Source organism: Mesoplodon densirostris, chromosome 10, assembly GCF_025265405.1.
Source record: "Mesoplodon densirostris isolate mMesDen1 chromosome 10, mMesDen1 primary haplotype, whole genome shotgun sequence".
NCBI classification, from domain to species: Eukaryota; Metazoa; Chordata; class Mammalia; order Artiodactyla; family Ziphiidae; genus Mesoplodon; species Mesoplodon densirostris.
In genome coordinates, this window is record NC_082670.1 from 62569536 (window position 1) to 62587111 (window position 17576).

Below are 17576 nucleotides of genomic sequence, written 5' to 3' on the forward strand. Positions count from 1 at the left end.
ATCTACACAAATTGCTTGTTTAAAAAGCCAAGGATGTGAAACAGAGAAAGGGTGGCCACACGGGAGGGCTGTGGACATGATCCGTTTCTCAGGAGATGATGGGGTCATTTTATGCATCAAATAAGTGAAGGAGTCACATATCTGTTTCACTTGTGGAATTGGTGACAGTTCCTGGCCAGATCCTATTGAACAAATAACCTGCTTGTTGATTGGTTGGTGAGCATTTGTGTTTGTGTCGTTACCTTTTCTAACCATGAGTTTGTTTTCGAACTCTATGAGTCTGTTTCTGTGTTGTTAATAAGTTCATTTGAATCATTTTTTCTTTAGATTCCACATGTAAGTGATATCATATTTGTCTTTCTCCGACTTCCTTCCTTCCCTTAGTATGATCATCTCTAGGTCGATCCATGTTTCTGCAAATGGCATTATTTTGTTCTTTTTAATGGATGAGTAATATTCCATTCTATGTATGTACCACATGTTCTTTTTCCATTCTTCCGTCAGTGGACATTAAGGTTGCTTCTCTATCTTAGCTCTTTTAAATAGCTCACGAATGTTCTGGTGCATGTGTCTGTTGAAATGATGGATTTCTCCAGATATACGCCTAGCAGTGAGATTGCTAAATCATATGGTAGCTCTAGTTTAAGTTTGTAAAAGGTCCTCCATACTGTTCTCCATAGTGGCTGTTACCAATTTCCATTCCCACCAAGACGTAGTAAGGTTCCCTTTTCTCCACGCTCTCTCCTGCATTTATTATTTGTAGACTTTTTGATGATGGCGATTCTGAATGGTGTGAGGTGGTGTCTTGTTGTAGTTTTGATTTGCATTTCTCCAATAATTAGCGATGTTGAGCACATTTTCATGTGTTTTTTTTTTTATACAGTGTGAGGAAAATGTACCTTAAGAAGCTGGCTTCCTGAAAGCCAGCCCTGTTTTGAATTCTTTTTCCTTTTATTTTTTAACATCATTATTGGAGTATAATTGCTTTACAATGGTGTGTTAGTTTCTCCTGTATAACAAAGTGAGTCAGCTATACATATACATATATCCCCATATCCCCTCCCTGTTGCATCTCCCTCCCACCCTTCCTATCCCACCCCTCTAGGTGGTCACAAAGCACTGAGCTGATCTCCCTGTGCTATGCGGCTGCTTCCCACTAGCTATCTATTTTACATTTGGTAGTGTATATATGTCCATGCCACTCTCTCACTTCATCCCAGCCTACCCTTCCCACTCCCTGGGTCTTCAAGTCCATTCTCTATGTCTGTGTCTTTATTCCTGTCCTGCCCTTAAGTTCTTCATAACCATTTTTTCAATATTCCATATATATATATATGTGTTAGCATATGGTATTTGTTTTTCTCTTTCTGCCTTACTTCACTCTGTATCACAGACTCTGTCCATCCATCTCACTACAAATAACTCAATTTCGTTTCTTTTTATGGCTGAGTAATATTCCATTGTATATATGTGCCACATCTTCTTTATCCATTTTTCTGTCGGTGGACACTTAGGTTGCTTCCATGTCCTGGCTATTGTAAATAGTGCTGCAATGAACATTGTGGTACATGACTCTTTTAAAAGTATGGTTTTCTCAGGGTGTACACCCAGTAGTGGGATTGCTGGGTCATATGGTAGTTCTATTTTTTTTTTTTTTGTGGTACGCGGGCCTCTCACTGTTGTGGCCTCTCCCGTTGTGGAGCACAGGCTCCGGACACACAGGCTCAGCAGCCATGGCTCACGGGCCCAGCTGCTCTGCGGCATGTGGGATCTTCCTGGACTGGGGCACGAACCCGTGTCCCCTGCATTGGCAGGCGGACTCTCAACCACTGCGCCACCAGGGGAGCCCTATATTTGTTCTTTTAAGGAACCTCCATACTGTTCTCCATAGTGGCTGTATCAATTTACATTCCCATCAACAGTGCAAGAGGGTTCCCTTTTCTCCACACCCTCTCCAGCACTTATCGTTGTAGACTTGTTGATGATCACCATTTTGACTGGTGTGAGGTGATATGTCGCTGTAGTTTATTTTTTTAAATTTTTATTTAATTTTATTATTTTTTGGCTGTGTTGGGTCTTCGTTGCTGCCTGTGGGCTTTCTCTAGTTGTGGCGAAGGGGGGCTACTCTTTGTTGTGGTGCACGGGCTTCTCATTGTGGTGGCTTCTCTTATTGCAGCTCACGGGCTCTAGGCGCATGGGCTTCAGTAGTTGCAGCACGTGGGTTCAGTAGTTGCTGCGTGTGGGCTCTAGGGTGAGTGGACTTCAGTAGTTGTGGCATGCAGGCTCAGTAGTTGTGGCTTGTGGGCTCTAGAGAGCAGGCTCAGTAGTTGTGGAGCATGGGCTTAGTTGCTCTGCAGCATGTGGGATCTTCCTGGACCAGGACTTGAACCCGTGTACCCTGCCTTGGCAGGCGGATTCTTAACCACTGCGCCACCAGGGAAGTCCCTGTTTATCTATTTTAAGTGTAGTAGTGTGTATATGCTAATCCCAAACTCCCGTTTTATCCTTCCCCACCACCTTTCCAATTTCGTAACCATAAGTTTATTTTCTAAGTTTATTTGTATCATGTCTTTTTGTTACTGAGTTGTATGAACTATTTGTATATTTTGGGAATAAGCCTTTTCAGTCAAATTGTTTGCAAATATTTTATTCCAGTCCACAAGTTGTCTTTTCATTTTGTTTATGCTTTCCTGTGCTGCACAGAAAGTTTTAAGTTAGATTAGGTCCCATTTGTTTATTTTTGCTTTTATTTTGTTTGCCTTGGGAGACTTACCTAAAAAAATATTGGCACGATATATACCAGAGACTGTTTTGCCTGTATTCCTTTCTAGGAATTTTATGATGTTACGTCTTATATTTCAGTCTCTAAGTCATTTTGAGTTTATATTTTTGTATGGTACAAGGGAGTGTTCTAACTTCGTTGATTTACATGGCCCTATCCAGCTTTCGCAGCACATTTTGCTGAAGAAACTGTCTTTTCTCCGTTGAATATTCTTGCCTCCTTTGTTGAACATTAATTGACTGTAGGTGTGTGGTATTATTTCTTGTCTTTCTATTCTGTTTCTTTGACCCATATGTGTGTGTTTGTGCCAGTACTGTACTGTTTTGATTACTGTAGCTTTTTAGTATTGTCTGAAGTCTGTGGGGGTTATGCCTTCAGCTTTCTTCTTTTTTCTCAGTTTTGCTTTGGCAATTCTGGGTCTTTTGTGTTTCCATATCAATTTTAGGATTATTTGTTCTAGTTCTGTGAGAAATGTCATGGGTAATTTGATAGGGACTGCCTTAAATTTGTAGATTGCTTTGGGTAGTATGAACAATATTAATTCTTCCAGTCCAAGATCATGGGATATCTTTCCATTTCTTTAAATCATCTTCAATTTTTAAAAATAAATGTTTTATAAGTCTCAGTGTATAAGTCTTTCACCTCCTTGTTCAGGTTTATTCCTAGGCTTGTTTTTTTCTTTTTTTTTTTTAAGATGCACTTTTAAAAGGGATTGTTTTTTTACTTTTCCTTTCTGATATTTTATTAGTGTAAAGAAATTCAACAGATTTCTCTATGTTAATCTTGTATCCTGCTACATTGCTGAATTCGTTTATAAGTTCTAGTAGTTTTTTGTGTGGAGTCCATAGAGTTTATACATACAATATCAAGTCATTTGCATATAATGTCAATTTTACCTCTTCCCTTCCACTTTGGATATCTTTTATTTCTTTTTCTTGTGTTGTTGCTGTGGCTAGAACTTCCAATACTCTGTTGAATAGAAGTGGTAAGAGTGGGCATCCTTGTCTTGTTCCACATTTTAGCAGGAAGGCTTTCAGCTTTTCACTGTTGAGTATTATATTGGCTTTGGGTTTGTCATAAATAGCCTTTATTATCCTGAAATATGTTCCCTCTATGTCCACTTTTGTAAGAGTTTATATCATGAATGGATGTTGCATTTTATCAAATGCTTTTTCTGCATCATTTTAAATGATCATGTGGTTTTTGTCTTTTCTTTTGTTGATGTGGTGTATCACATTGATTGATTTTGTGTATGTTGAACCATCCTGTGACCCTGGTATGAATCCAACTTGATCATGGTATATAATCCTTTTTATGTGTTGTTGGATTCGGTTTGCTAATACTTTGTTGAGGATTTTTGCATGTATGTTCATCAAAGATACTGGCCTGTAATTTCTTTTTTGGTAGTGTCTTTGTCTGGTTTTGGTATCAGGGTGATGGTAGCTTCATAGAATGACTTTGGGAGTGTCCCTCCCCTTCAATCTTTTGGAAGAGTTTGAGAAGCCTTGGTATAAGTTCTTCTTCTTTGTATGTTTCATAGAATTCCCCAGTGAAGCCATTTGGTCCTGGACTTTTGTTTGTAGGGAGTTTTTACAATTACAGATTTTATTTCACTTCTAGTTATTAGTCTGTTCAAATTACCTATTTCTTCTTGATTCAGTTTTGGCAGGCTGTATATTTCTAGAAACTTGTCCATTTCTTCTAGGTTGTCCAATTTGTTGGTATATAGTTGTTCATAGTATTTTCTTACTGTTTTCTGTATTTCTGAGGTATTGGTTTTTTTTTTTTTTTTTTTTTTTTTTTTTTTTTTTTTTTTTTTTTTTTGCGGTATGCGGGCCTCTCACTGTTGTGGCCTCCCCCGTTGCGGAGCACAGGCTCCGGACGCGCAGGCTCAGCGGCCATGGCTCACGGGCCCAGCCGCTCCGTGGCACATGGGATCCTCCCAGACCGGGGCACGAACCCATATCCCCTGCATCGGCAGGCGGACTCTCAACCACTTGCGCCACCAGGGAGGCCCTGAGGTATTGGTTTTTATTTCTCCTCTTTCATTTCATATTTTGTTTATTTGGGTCCTCTCTCTTTTCTTGGTGAGCCTTCTCAGAGGTTTTTTGATGTTGTTTATACTTTCAAAAACTGGCTTTTGGTTTTATTGATCTTTTTCTATTTTTTAAAAATCTCTATTTGTTTCCTCTCTGATCTTTATTATTTCCTACCTTTTTCTGACTTTAAGTTTTGTATGTTTTTCTTTTTCTGATTATTTTAGGTGATAGGTTAATTCGTTTATTTCAGATTTTTCTTATTTTTTTGAGGAAGGCCTGTATTGCTATGAACTTCCCTCTTAGGACTGCTTTTGCTGTATCACATAGATTTTTGTATGGTTGTGTTTTAATTGTCATTTGTCTCGAGTATTTTTTTTTTTTTTTGAGGTATGCAGGCCTCTCACTGCTGTGGCCTCTCCCGTTGCAGAGCACAGGCTCCGGACACACAGGCCCAGCGGCCATGGCTCACGGGCCCAGCCGCTCCACGGCATGTGGGATCCTCCCGGACCGGGGCATGAACCCACGTCCCCTGCATCTGCAGGCGGACTCTCAACCACTGTGCCACCAGGGAAGCCCTGTCTCGAGTATTTTTAATTTCCTCTTTGATTTCATCATTGACCCACTGTTTTTTTGTTAACATGTTGTTTAGTCTCCATGTGATAACTTTTTTCTTATTTCTCTTTCTGTGGTTGATTTCTAGCTTCATGCTACTGTGGTCAGAAAAGATGCTTGAAATAATTTCTATCCTTTTAAATTTGTTGAGGCTTGTTTTGTGTCCTAGTATGTGGCCTATCCTAGGGAATGTTCCATGTGTGCTTGAAGAGTATGTGTATTCTGGTTTTTTGGGGGATGTAATGTCCTGAAAATATCAATTGAGTCTAACTGTTCTATTGTGTCATTTAGGATCTCTGTTGCTTTACTGATTTTTCTGTCTGGAAGATCTCTCCCTTGATGTCAGTGGATTGTTAAAGTCTCCTACTATTGTTGTATTCCTGTCAATAGCTCCCTTAGTCCATTAGTATTTGTTTTATGTATTTAGGTGCTCCTATATTGGGTGTATATATGTTAACAAGTATAATATCTTCTTCTTGTATTGATTCTTTTATATAGTGTCCTTCTTTTATGGTCTTTGTTTTAAAGTCTGTTTTGTCTGATGTGAGTATTGCTACCCCTGCTTTCTTGTCATTTCCATTTGCATGAAATAACTTTTTCCATCCCTTCACTTTCAATCTATGTGGGTCTCTTATAGGTAGCATATTGCAGGCTCTTGTTTTATTATCCAATCTGTCACTCTGTGTCTTTTGATCAGAGCATTTAGTCCATTGACATTTAAGGTAATTATTGTTAGATATATATTTATTGCCATTTAAAATCTTGCTTTCCAATTGATTTTGTATTTCTTCTTTGTTCCTTTATTTTTCTTTTTGTTTTCCTTTGTGGTTTGATGGTTTTCTTTTGTATTATGTTCTCTTTTTTTTTGGTTTTTGTGAATCTATTATATGTTTTTGATTTGTGGTTACCCTGGTTTTCAAATATGTTAACCCATTATTGTGTCTAATTTCTTTAGACTGGTAGTCACATAAGCTCAAAAACGGTCTAGAAAAACCCCTACATTTTCTTACTCCCCTCTCCCACATTTTATGATTTTTGATGTCTTTTACATCTTCACGTTTTGCTGTTCATTGTAGTTGTAATCACTTTCACAAAAAATATTTTTTAATCTATTTACTGGCTTATTTAAGTGATTTGCTTTCCTATTTTGATTTTATCTTTATAATAGATTCTTGCTTCTTTTCTGTTTAGAGAAGACCTTTCAATATTTCTTTAGGATAGGTTTAGTATTGCTGTATTCTTCTAATTTTTGCTTGTCTGAGAAATTCTTTATCTGTCCTTCTATTCTAAATGATAATCTTGTTGGGTAGAGTATCCTAGTTTCCCTTTCAGGACTTTGAATATATCTGGCCACTCCCTTCTGGCCTGCAAAGTTTTTGCAGAAAAATCCTCTGATAGCCTTATGGCGGGTAGGGGGTTCCCTTGTAATTGACTCTGTTTTTCTCTTGCTGCCTTTAGAATCTTCCCTTTATGTTTAAATTTTGCCATTTTGATTATAATATGTCTTGATGTAAGTCTGTTTGGGTTCATCTTCTTTGGAATTCTCTGTTCTTCCCGTATCTGTATATGTGTTTCCTTCTTCAGATTTGGGAAGTTTTAAGCTATAATTTCTTCAAATCGACTTTCAATCCCCTTTTCTCTTTCTTCTCCTTCTGGGATCCCTATTATGTGTATGTTGGGTCTCTTTGTATTATTCCAGAGGTCTCACATACTGCTTTCATTTTTTTTATTTGTCTTTCTGTCTGTTTTTCTGATTGGGTGATTCCCATTGTTTTATCTTCCAGGTTACTTATTTGTTCTTCTTCTTCACTTATTATGTAGTTTGCTATCCATTGCCTTTAGCTCGGTTTTCATCTTGGCAAATGAGTCTTCTAATTTTGATTGGATCCTCTTTATAGTTTCTAATTCCTTGTTACAGTGACCTGCATTTCTATTGATAGCTTTTCTTAATTCCTTCATTATTTTTATTATCTCCTTTTTGAACTCGGGGTCTAGTAGACTGGAAAGGTCTGTTTCATTGTTTGTTCTTTCAGGGAAATTCTCTTGTTCTTTTAATTGGGAGTGGTTTCTTAGTTTCTTCATTTTACTTATTTCTTTGACTCTGAATTTAGGAGTAACAGTTATCTACTCTGCTCCTGAAGGGCTGTTTTTATGTGGGAGCATCCCTGTGTAGCCTGTGTGAGTCTAATATTTTTGGTGTGAGGGCTGTCTTTAGTATGGATACCTGCCATGTCTTTCCTCAGTGTGTACTGGCCGTTATCCCCTGGATAGGGAGTGTGATTGTTTTTGTGATGACCAAAGCCTGCACTGGATGTTGAGTGGGGCTTCTTGTTTGCTCTGTGGTTGTCACTGGCCTGTGACAGAGTCTGCTCCCCAGCTGTCAGAGTAGCAGCCTCCAGATCTGTCTCTAAGCTGTGGTGTGAGGTAGGTGAAACTGGAGTGCTCCCGCTGGGAGAGGAGCTGCCGGGTATTCCTCTGCAATAGGTGTCCACTGGGAAGTGTGCTTTACGGCATTGCCCAGCACCCTTTGTGTGTGCTCACAAAGTACACTGTTGTTGGCCTCAGTCATGGGGACGCTGGCAGTTGGCCCAGGTATTTCTCAGGCACTGTGCTTACAAAGCCACAGGTGCAGATCTGCCAAAGTCCGGCACCAGACCTGCTGTAGTCACACACCTGGACCTACTGTGGGAACTATGGAATCAGCATAGACCCTGGCCCTGCCTCTGTGTGTGCGCCTGCAAAGCCCGCCGCTGCTAGTGCCGGGCCCACCCCAACCATGGAGCACCAGTAATCCACATAGATGTTCCACAGGCACTGTACTTACGTTGTCAAGCAGCCCCTGGGAAATGGCTCTGATTTCAGCCCCACCTCCACATGTGGGCCACCTGCTGGGCTTGTGTGCTCCCAGAGCTCATAGCAGCAGAGCCGTGCCCACTGTGAGCACACCGAGAATGAGGCTGCTATGGCAGGGACATGCCCCTCCCTTTGCCATGTGTTAACAGTGGGGCTTCTGTGGCGGACCCAGGCTCTGCCCTGCGCACACCCCCAGTTGTGGCCTGGACTACGTTCTAGTGTCTTCAGGCTGTTTCCATGCAGTAAACCCCAGTCCTCTCCCCGGGTTTGTCTGCTGAAACCTGAGTTTCAGCACCCAGCCCCCATGTGCACCAGTAGATGCATGACTTGGGCTGGGGGGTGCAGCGAGGTGGCCAGCACCATCTGTGCTGGTCTCTGTCCTGCCTGCCACAAGCTGACTGCTCTCCTCTCCTCTGAGCCTCTGAAGCTCCCTTTCTGTCCTGGCTGATTTCCTTGCCAGTGAAGGGGCTTCCCAAGGTGAGGGAACCTTTCTTCTTCCACAGCTCCCTCCCAGGGGTGCAGGTCCTGTCCCGATTACTTTCTTTTGTCCTACCTGGTTATATGGTGATCTTTCTTGCAGCTTTGGATTATGAGATCTTCTCCCCGCATTCAATAGGTATTCTGTGAGAACTGTTTCACATGTAGGTGTATTTTTGATGTATTTGTGGGAGGAGGTGAGCTCCACGTTCTTCTATTCCGGCATCTTGATCTACGCTCCCCTACCACCACCACCCCGACATGCATTCTTAGATGAGACAGGAATGTTTTGAGACAGACACACAGAGGACACGGAAGGGGAAGCGCTGTGACCACAGAGGCAGAGATCGGAGTGATGTGGCCACCAGCCAAGGAACACTGACAGCCCCCTGAGGCTGAAAGAGGCAAAGAAAGGAAGGGAGGGGCCTCTGGAGAGAGTGTAGCCCTGCTGACACCTTGATTTCGGACTTGTGGCCTCCAGGACTGGGAGAGAATAACTTTCTGTTGTTTTAAGCCCCGCCCAGCTTGTAATTTATGTCAGCCACGGGACACTAATACACCAGGGAGGGCTAAATGATGCTCAGCGTCCAGCTCCTCAAAGGCTCAGTCCCCGCTATGTTCCTAGAGCCCTCACACAGGAGGTGCTGCCCAAGTTCTCACTGAATGGCTGATAAGAAAGGAAAAGATCTTAGGAAATCTCTTAGGAAAGATTTATCCCAAACTTTAAAAATCCTGCCTGGGGTAGTGACAAAAAGAAAAACTGACCGCCTCCTAAAGATTCTGAGGGTGAACTCCGATGGCCCCCTCCCCATGTGGCTCACCACGCCCACGTGAACTGCCGTGATGGACATTGGGGCAGTCGCGTGCAAATGTTGCTTACAGAATGACACTTATGAGCACTTGCGGGGGCCCAGTGCACACCCTGGCCCAGCTTGAGCAGGGACAGTGGGGGCTGCCCGAGCCATCTGGATGGAGGGGCAAGGCTGACTGGCACTGCCAGGCCCCTCAGGAGGAGCAGGAGGGGTGCCACCCCTCCCGGTTCCCACAACCCGAGTGGGGCAAAGTCAGCTCTGCCCCCCGCTGACCCGTGTGCATGATCATGGCCAGGACTGACATGCCTGATCCCAAGGTCACTGTCTCTGCTATGGTCCCCGCCCCCATGGGGCTGTACTGCTTGACCTGTGATCCTGTCAACCCCTGGCGCTGACCTGGGGGTGGACTCCCCCAGAGCTGGGGGTGCTCCTGTCTGTGCAGATGCCTCCCAGCCCTGGGGTTTCCTGGGTTCTAATCCCACCTCTTCAGCCTGCAGCAGGCAGAAGGGCCTTGCAAAGGTTTCTGCACTATTTGGGGCCTCATTTTCCCTTTATGTAACATTTGTCAGCTTATGGGAAAAAAATCCCTAAAGTGCCTGTAAAAGGCATGTCCCCACGAGGGAAGGTTTTTTTAAATTTATTATTATTATTATTATTAGCGGTACGCAGCCCTCTCACTGTTGTGGCCTCTCCCATTGTGGAGCACAGGCTCCGGACGCGCAGGCTCAGCAGCCATGGCTCACCGGCCCAGCCGCTCCGCGGCATGTGGGATCCTCCTGGACCGGGGCACGAACCCGCGTCCCCTGCATCGGCAGGCGGACTCTCAACCACTGAGCCACCAGGGAAGCCCGAGGGGAAGGGTTTTGAGTGACCAGTAGAACCAGGCTACAGTGGGAGGGGCATGGAGGGAAGAGGGTCCCATGGCGTTGACCCAGGTCTGCTCTGTCTGGTCACCGGCTGCTCCATCTCCTCTCCTTCCTCGTCCAGCTGTTAAGCAGCAAGAGGCACCTGGGCTGGTGGCCAAGGGCCATCCAAGGGAGGACTCTGTTTTCCTGGGACAGACTCATTGGGTGAGAAGGAGCTCCAAGAATGGGCATGTTTCACAGATGGAGAGACTGAGGCCAAGGGAGGGGTGGGTTAGAGGTTCCAAAGGTGAGCTGGCTCCTGAGGCAGCCCTGGTTCCCCTTGCCCGCCTGTCCACCCCTCAAGGCCCATAGCCCCTCTCATGAGCTCAGGGAGGCTGCCTGGAGGCAGAGGCTTTGAAGAGAGAAAGGAGGAAGCAGGGCCTGGGGAGACCTGTCCTGTGGACGGACGTGGCTCTGGACATACGCCTCCCTGACTGGACAGCCTGGGCAGAGGGTACAGCCCCCAGGCAAGTTCATGGCCTGGTTCTTCCTTGGGAGAGCTCTGGCCTGAGGCTGGAGCTCAGGTCCCTCTGGAGATCACTTCTGACCCAAGGCTTTGAGGTTAGAGGGGTCTCATCCTGTCCTAGTTTTCAGTGGTGGGAGAGCTTTCCAGCACTTTTATGTTCGATTGGAAGAGGAAGTCAAACAGGCATAAACAGGCCACCAATTTTTTGTAGATTCCTTTATGTTGAAATAGTTATAAACTATTAACAAATGAATAATGAGAAAACAATTATCTGGTTAACGTATTACTTATTATGTAACAATTAGTTCTGAGACAAAGTCCAATTCAAAACATGTTACTGAGGATTCTATATTAGTTGATTTTAGAAATGGCATAATCCAAACCTATATTTCCATAAATTATTATTTTTTTGGCCACACTGCATGGCTTTTGGGATCTTAGTTCCCCAACCAGGGATCGAACCCTCACCTTTGGCGGTGAAAGTGTGGAGTCCTAACCACTGGACTGCCAGGGAATTCCCTCAAATAAATTTTCCTATGTAACCTCTAAAGAATTTTTCACTCCCATCATTTGGCTCTGGAAAACTTTTATAGGCATCAACATTTTTTTTTTTTTTTTTTGCGGTACGCGGGCCTCTCACTGTTGTGGCCTCTCCCGTTGCAGAGCACAGGCTCTGGACGCGCAGGCTCAGCAGCCATGGCTCACGGGCCCAGCCGCTCCGCGGCATGTGGGATCTTCCCGGACCGGGGCACGAACCCCTGTCCCCTGCATCGGCAGGTGGACTCTCAACCACTGCGCCACCAGGGAAGCCCAGCCAACATTTTTACATGAGAAAAAAAATTAAGTACAGTTGTTAGGCACAGCTTAAAACGGGTGATATGCACAAACTATAATAATTACAAATCAATACTTATTCAAACACACAATTTGAATTTAAAGCGTTCAAATAATCATTGTTATAGATAAATTTAACATATGCTTCGAGAATCATTTTTAGCATCTCTTTTCCTTTCTAACGCACTATGGAAAAAATTCCTTTCTTATTTCTTCAGCAGTTAGAGTCTCAAAAATGTTGTTACAAACCTGGATTCACCTTGTCCTCTTGAGAAACAAGCTGAAGAGGTTTTTGGATCTGGTTAAAAATATTATCCTAAGGGGAATATCCACAGAGAGAAGCCCTGTGTTTGTCTGTAGGGCTTGGGGCTGGGCTGGGTGGTGGGTCCAGGAGTCCACACAACTATGGACAGGGGGTGACTCAGAGGGGCTCTAACCAGCGTTCTAATCATTGGCAGACCGGGGTTGAGAGGGGTGGCAGATCCTGAATGGCCCGAATCATTTTAAACTTGGCCCTACTTGATGGAACTCTTTGAGAAACAAGGATTTTTCTGGATAGTGTTTGTCCTTCAAACAAATGAATCACCTCATTCAGTGTTTCAAAAAAATTCACTGTCTCTTGGTTATAGGCTATCAACAGTTAGACTATCTTAATGCATAGGAAAACTTTAAATTCTCTGTTTCTGGAAATGCTTTAACAAACTGTATCAGACAGCTTATGATAATGTCAATATCATTTATTCATTCAATTGCTTTTTCCCATCTACTCTCTCTTTAGGCAAAATTTGATTAACGAAGTTTTACTACCCATCAGTCATCTGTTTTGGACTCAAACTGTCCATGATTGGCTGCAAAATACAGGTGTGTGTATCGATACATGTGATGTAACTATAAAGTCGCACGTTGAATTGTTACAAGTGGAAATGAGTTCCGCAACTCCAGAGCTATACTGAACGAGACCTGTTTATACTTACCAACATTCACTCATAAAAAAATATATATATATATGTGTGTGTATATATATATATATATATCTCTATATATCTATATATATATATCTATCTTTCACCCTGTAGAATCCTTTCTAACATCTTTTCAGCCAGTCCTGCCAATCAGATAAGAAACACTACAAGATTGGGAGATAAAACCTTTTTAAAACAAATTTCCTAATAGAAATTAATTTTTTAAAGGTCTACTTTTAAAGCAGCAGTTAGAAACTTTGTTCTTGTAACACATCAGTAATACTGTTACATCAAATTGTGGATTTAAATAAGTTTAGCAGTTTCTTATCTCTTTAAAAAATAATACAGATTTCTGTGTTATTTAATGGCTTCTCCATTCTTCCAATTCCAAGGAATACAAAGGTCTCCATCCTGCATAACAGAGTAAAAATGTGAAATGCACAGGTGCATCCCTTGTAGATAAGGCAGTGATTGTTCTAGAAGTCTCTTACAACAGTCCACCATTTGTATACTTGAAACGCTGGGCTCCTTATAAAACTTTTCCAGAGAAAATTTCTTCGTGGAAGCCTGCATCAATTCGTTTTCAATGACTTTCAACCTGTTATGTTGAAAACAAACATCTGATTGCCACAAGCTATAACCAAATAAAAGAACATAAAATGTAAAAGATATTTTTGTATATTGGGCCATAACTTTCTACTCTCAACACTGAAAATGGTATCCACAAAGGCCAAATTATACGCTCAGAAGACTGTCCATAGGTATCTTGTAGCACCTATTATTTCCACATGTATCTCTAAGTATTTGTTAAATCTTTTTACCAGTAATGGGGTAAAGATAATTAATACAATAATTCTTCTGGCTTTTTAAAAATTTTTGTTTTTTATTTAACTTCTAATTAAAAAATGTTTTTAATTGAAGTATAGTTGATTTACAATGTTGTGCTGGCTTCTGGTGTACAGAGAAGTGATTCAGTTATACATACATATATCTACTCTTTGTCAGATTCTTTTCCCTTATAGGTTACTACAAAATATTGAGTATGGTTCCGTGGGCTCTACAGTAGGTCCTTGTTGTCTAATTAATGCATAATTCAAAAGCCTCTTATCCCTCCTCCGGGAGCAGCTGTTGGTGACTGAGAAAAGCAGAAAGCTGAGAGCACCACCGGCAGCTTCAGGAGGCCCTACAGTCCAACCCTGACCCGGGCAGGAGCGACTTCTGGAGATTCCTGAAAAACCCCAGGACCAGGGGCTGGAGGAGGCCGCCCTCCCCACTCTCTCCCCACCACGGCACAGGTTCTGTCTTCTGCCCGCCAAGGGTAAGACACAGGCGCTGCAAGTCAGGCAACCTGCAGAAAGTTGTGCGGGGGCTGGAAGGACAGGACCCAGATGTTAGCTTAGAACAGTGGTCTTTAAACGGCTCAGCAAGCCGAGGGTGGTGCAGAGGTGCTCTGAGGGCTCTCGTGGGTACGGATGGCCTCCAGTTCCTTTCCTCTTCAACTGGAGCACCTGCCAACCTTTATCTTTCTTTATCAATTGGGTTTCCACTTGAGAATCCACTTTATAAAGAGAGATGCAGCTCAAAGTGTCTGAAAACCACTGTCTCAGAACAGGCTTCATCTAAGGCAAGAAGGCTGCCTAACCGGCACCGAGTGGCTGCGATGCAGGCGGCCAGACTAGGGAGGGAAGGCGGGGCAGGGAGAGGAGAGAAGGCGGCAGGGAGGGGAGACTCAGCCGGGCCGGGGCAGACGGCTGCAGGGGGCCCAGGCCAAGGGGGAAGGCGGGACGGGACCAGCAGGAAATGGTTTCTTACCCTCCGTGTTGGAGGGGACAGGGATGAAGGCTCCGGAGCCCAGAGCCAGAAGGAGGCCAGGGGAGCACGAGCGTCAGTGGATCCGGTCGGTGAGTATTGACTGAAGCCTCCCATGTGCCAGGCCCCGACCCCAGCACTGGAGCGAACAAAGGAGACAAAGCCTCTGCCCTCATGAAGCTCACATGCTATCTGGGGGTGGCGGGGGAGCAGACAGTAAATGAACAAGGAAAACAGCGTGTCATAGGGAGATGGGCGGCAGGTGGGAGGGATGAGGGGAAGCTGCTGGGTGGCAGGGGAGCTGAGACCTGAGGCTGGGAAGGGGCGGAGCCTGAAGCCACGGGGGAGAAGGGCTCCAGGCAGGGGCGCAGCGCGTGTCCCTGAGGAGGTAAGAAGCTCCTCTGGCAGGAGCAGCAGGGGTGAGGGCAGCGTCTTAGGAGGCGAGTTCAGGAGGCCGACGGCGGGGCCTCGCAGGCAGGAGCACATCCGGGCTCTCAAAGGACCACTCGCTCCGCCTGCTCGGCTGAGAATCCACTGGGTGGGGGCGTGCATGCGGGGGCGTGGACACCGGACAGGGCATCACAGGATGGTGGAGGCTGAGACCCGGGCGCAGCGGGAAGGGACACGAGACGGGCGGGGTTCTGGAGAGACGGAGAACGTGGAGCTGAGAGGTCGGCCGGCCGGGATGTGGGGAATGAGGAAGCCGGACAGGAATCAAGATGGATCACGGGGTTTGATTTACCTCAGCAACTGGTGGATGAAACGCTCAAAAACTAAAATATTTGATTTTTATTTCTTTTTATTTTCCTTCCTTAAAAATCTACTGGCACTATTTCAAAGCTATAGAACGCCCAGTGTGAAAACAGAAAAAGCAGCAGATACGATGTAGCAAGATCATCAGGCCTCATAACGGAAGGTAGGTGAGACTTACAATTAATTAATTAATTATTTAATTTCTGGTTTATCCTTCAGTGCCTATTTTTTTAAAGATTTTATTGGGGTATAGTTGATTTACAACATTGTTAGTTTCAGGTGTAAAGCAAGGTGATTCAGTTATACATACACATATATTCTTTTCTCATATAGATTATCACAGAATATTCAGTAGAGGTCCCAGTACTATACACTAGGTACTTGTTTTTCTGTCTTACATGTAGTAGTGTGTGTATGTTAATCCCAAGTTCCTGATTTATTCCTCCCCCCCAATGTTTCCCCTTGAGTAACCATAACGGTTTTTGAAGTCTAAGTCTGCTTCTGTTGTGTAAGCTCATTTGCATCATTTTAAAAAAATTAGATTCCAAATATGAGTGATAATCATATTTATCTTTCTCTGTCTGACTCACTTCACTGAGTATGATCATCTCTAGGTCCATCCATGTTGCTGCAAATGGCATTATTTCATTCTTTATTATGGCTGAGTAATATTCCACTGTATATATGGACCACATCTTCTTTATCCACTCCTCTGCTGATGGACATTTAGGAAGCTTCCATGTCTTGGTTATTGTAAGTAGTGCTGCAATGAACATTGGGGTGCATGTGTCTTTTCAAATTATGGTTTTCTCCAGATATGCCCAGGAGTGGGATTGCCAGATCATATGGTAGTTCTATTCTTAATTTTTAAAGAAACCTCCATAATGTTCTCCATAGTAGCTGTTACCAGTTTCCATTCCCACCAGCAGCTTAGGAGGGTTCCCTTTTCTCTGCAACCTCTCCAGCTACTATAGTTTGTAGACTTTTGGGTAATGGCCATTGTGACCAGTGCAAGGTGAGACCTTGTTGCAGTTTTGATTTGTTTCTCTAATAATTAGGGATGTTGAGCATCTTGTCATTTTTTTTTAAACAGTGTGAATAATGTTACCTCTTGAAATTGGCTTCTTGAAATACTGCACTGATTTGAATTCTTTTTTGATTACTTATCCCAGGACATTTCTTGAGGACAGGTGTTATTTATTTACAGCCCTGCAGGCCTTGTGAATATTAAGACCTGGGCAGGTGTCACATCCCTAGAGCCTGAGCAGGCTTGGTTCCCAAGGCTGGACTGTCCTGGGGCTGAGGGAGCTGGGGAGGATCTGCCAGCAAATGAGCCCCTCCTTGGCCCTCTAGTGCCTGGTCCCCTCTGGATGGGACCACAACCTCCAGGTCCAGGTGGGCCCTCCTACAGCTAAACCAAGCCTACTGCACCCAAAGGATTGTGGACTCTCTGGGCTGGAAGAGCTTTGAAAAGTCACCTGGTCTCCACGTCTCCTAGTGGTGGGGCTCCCACCTCCAGCTCCGTCCGTACAGTCGCCCCACCTCTGGACAACAGCACACTCAGCAGAGCGGTTTTGCAGGGGTTGGGTATTGTCTGGGGGTGAAGGGTAAGGGGGAAGGGGCAGTGAGACAAAAGCCCTTGGGTGTTTGTTCTGGCACATTCCACTCTAATTTACAACCCAGAAACAAGAGTCTCGCTAAGGCTCTGGGTGCCCAAGGCAGCAGAGCTGGCATGAAGAAATCCTGCCGCCTTGTGGCCATTTCCCAGAAAAACAAGTTAAAAACCAGTGCTGAAGGGCACTTAATAGTCACAAGGCCTGGGGGCGCTGTAAATGACACCTGCCCTCAAGAAATGTCCTGGGGTTGGTAATCGCAAAAGAATTCAAACAGGGCAGACTTTCAAGAAGCCAATTTCAAGAGGTAAATTTTACACTGTTGGAAAAAAAGGCACATGAAAAGATGCTCAACATCGGTAACCTTAAAAAATTTTTTTGTATATTTTAACATCTTTATTGGAGTATAATTGCTGTACAATGTTGTGTTAGTCTCTGCTGTATAACAAAGTGAATCACCTATATGTATACATATATCCCCATATGCCCTCCCTCTTGTATCTCCTTCCCACCCTCCCTATCCCGCCCCTCTAGGTCATCGCAAAGCACCAAACTGATCTCCCTGTGCTATGTGGCTGCTTCACACTAGCTATTTTACATTTGGTAGTGTATATATGTCCATGCCACTCTCTCAGTCCGTCCCAGGTTACCCTTCCCCC

General features: G+C 44.0%; 1 protein-coding gene across 6 annotated transcripts in view; it reads right to left on the reverse strand.

Annotated features, from left to right (window-relative positions):
* Nucleotides 1-11221: 11221 nt before the first annotated feature.
* TCAIM (T cell activation inhibitor, mitochondrial) overlaps nucleotides 11222-17576 on the reverse strand; it is a 39333-nt gene continuing 32978 nt past the window's right edge. For 5 of the 6 annotated variants that reach the window (XM_060111017.1, XM_060111021.1, XM_060111020.1 and 2 more), the window contains one exon: nucleotides 11222-13340. In XM_060111017.1, coding sequence (XP_059967000.1) covers nucleotides 13100-13340 — 241 coding nt within the window. In that variant the 3' untranslated portion in view covers nucleotides 11222-13099. The remainder of the gene's footprint in view (nucleotides 13341-17576) is intronic. The other variant, XM_060111022.1, reaches the window with a different exon arrangement.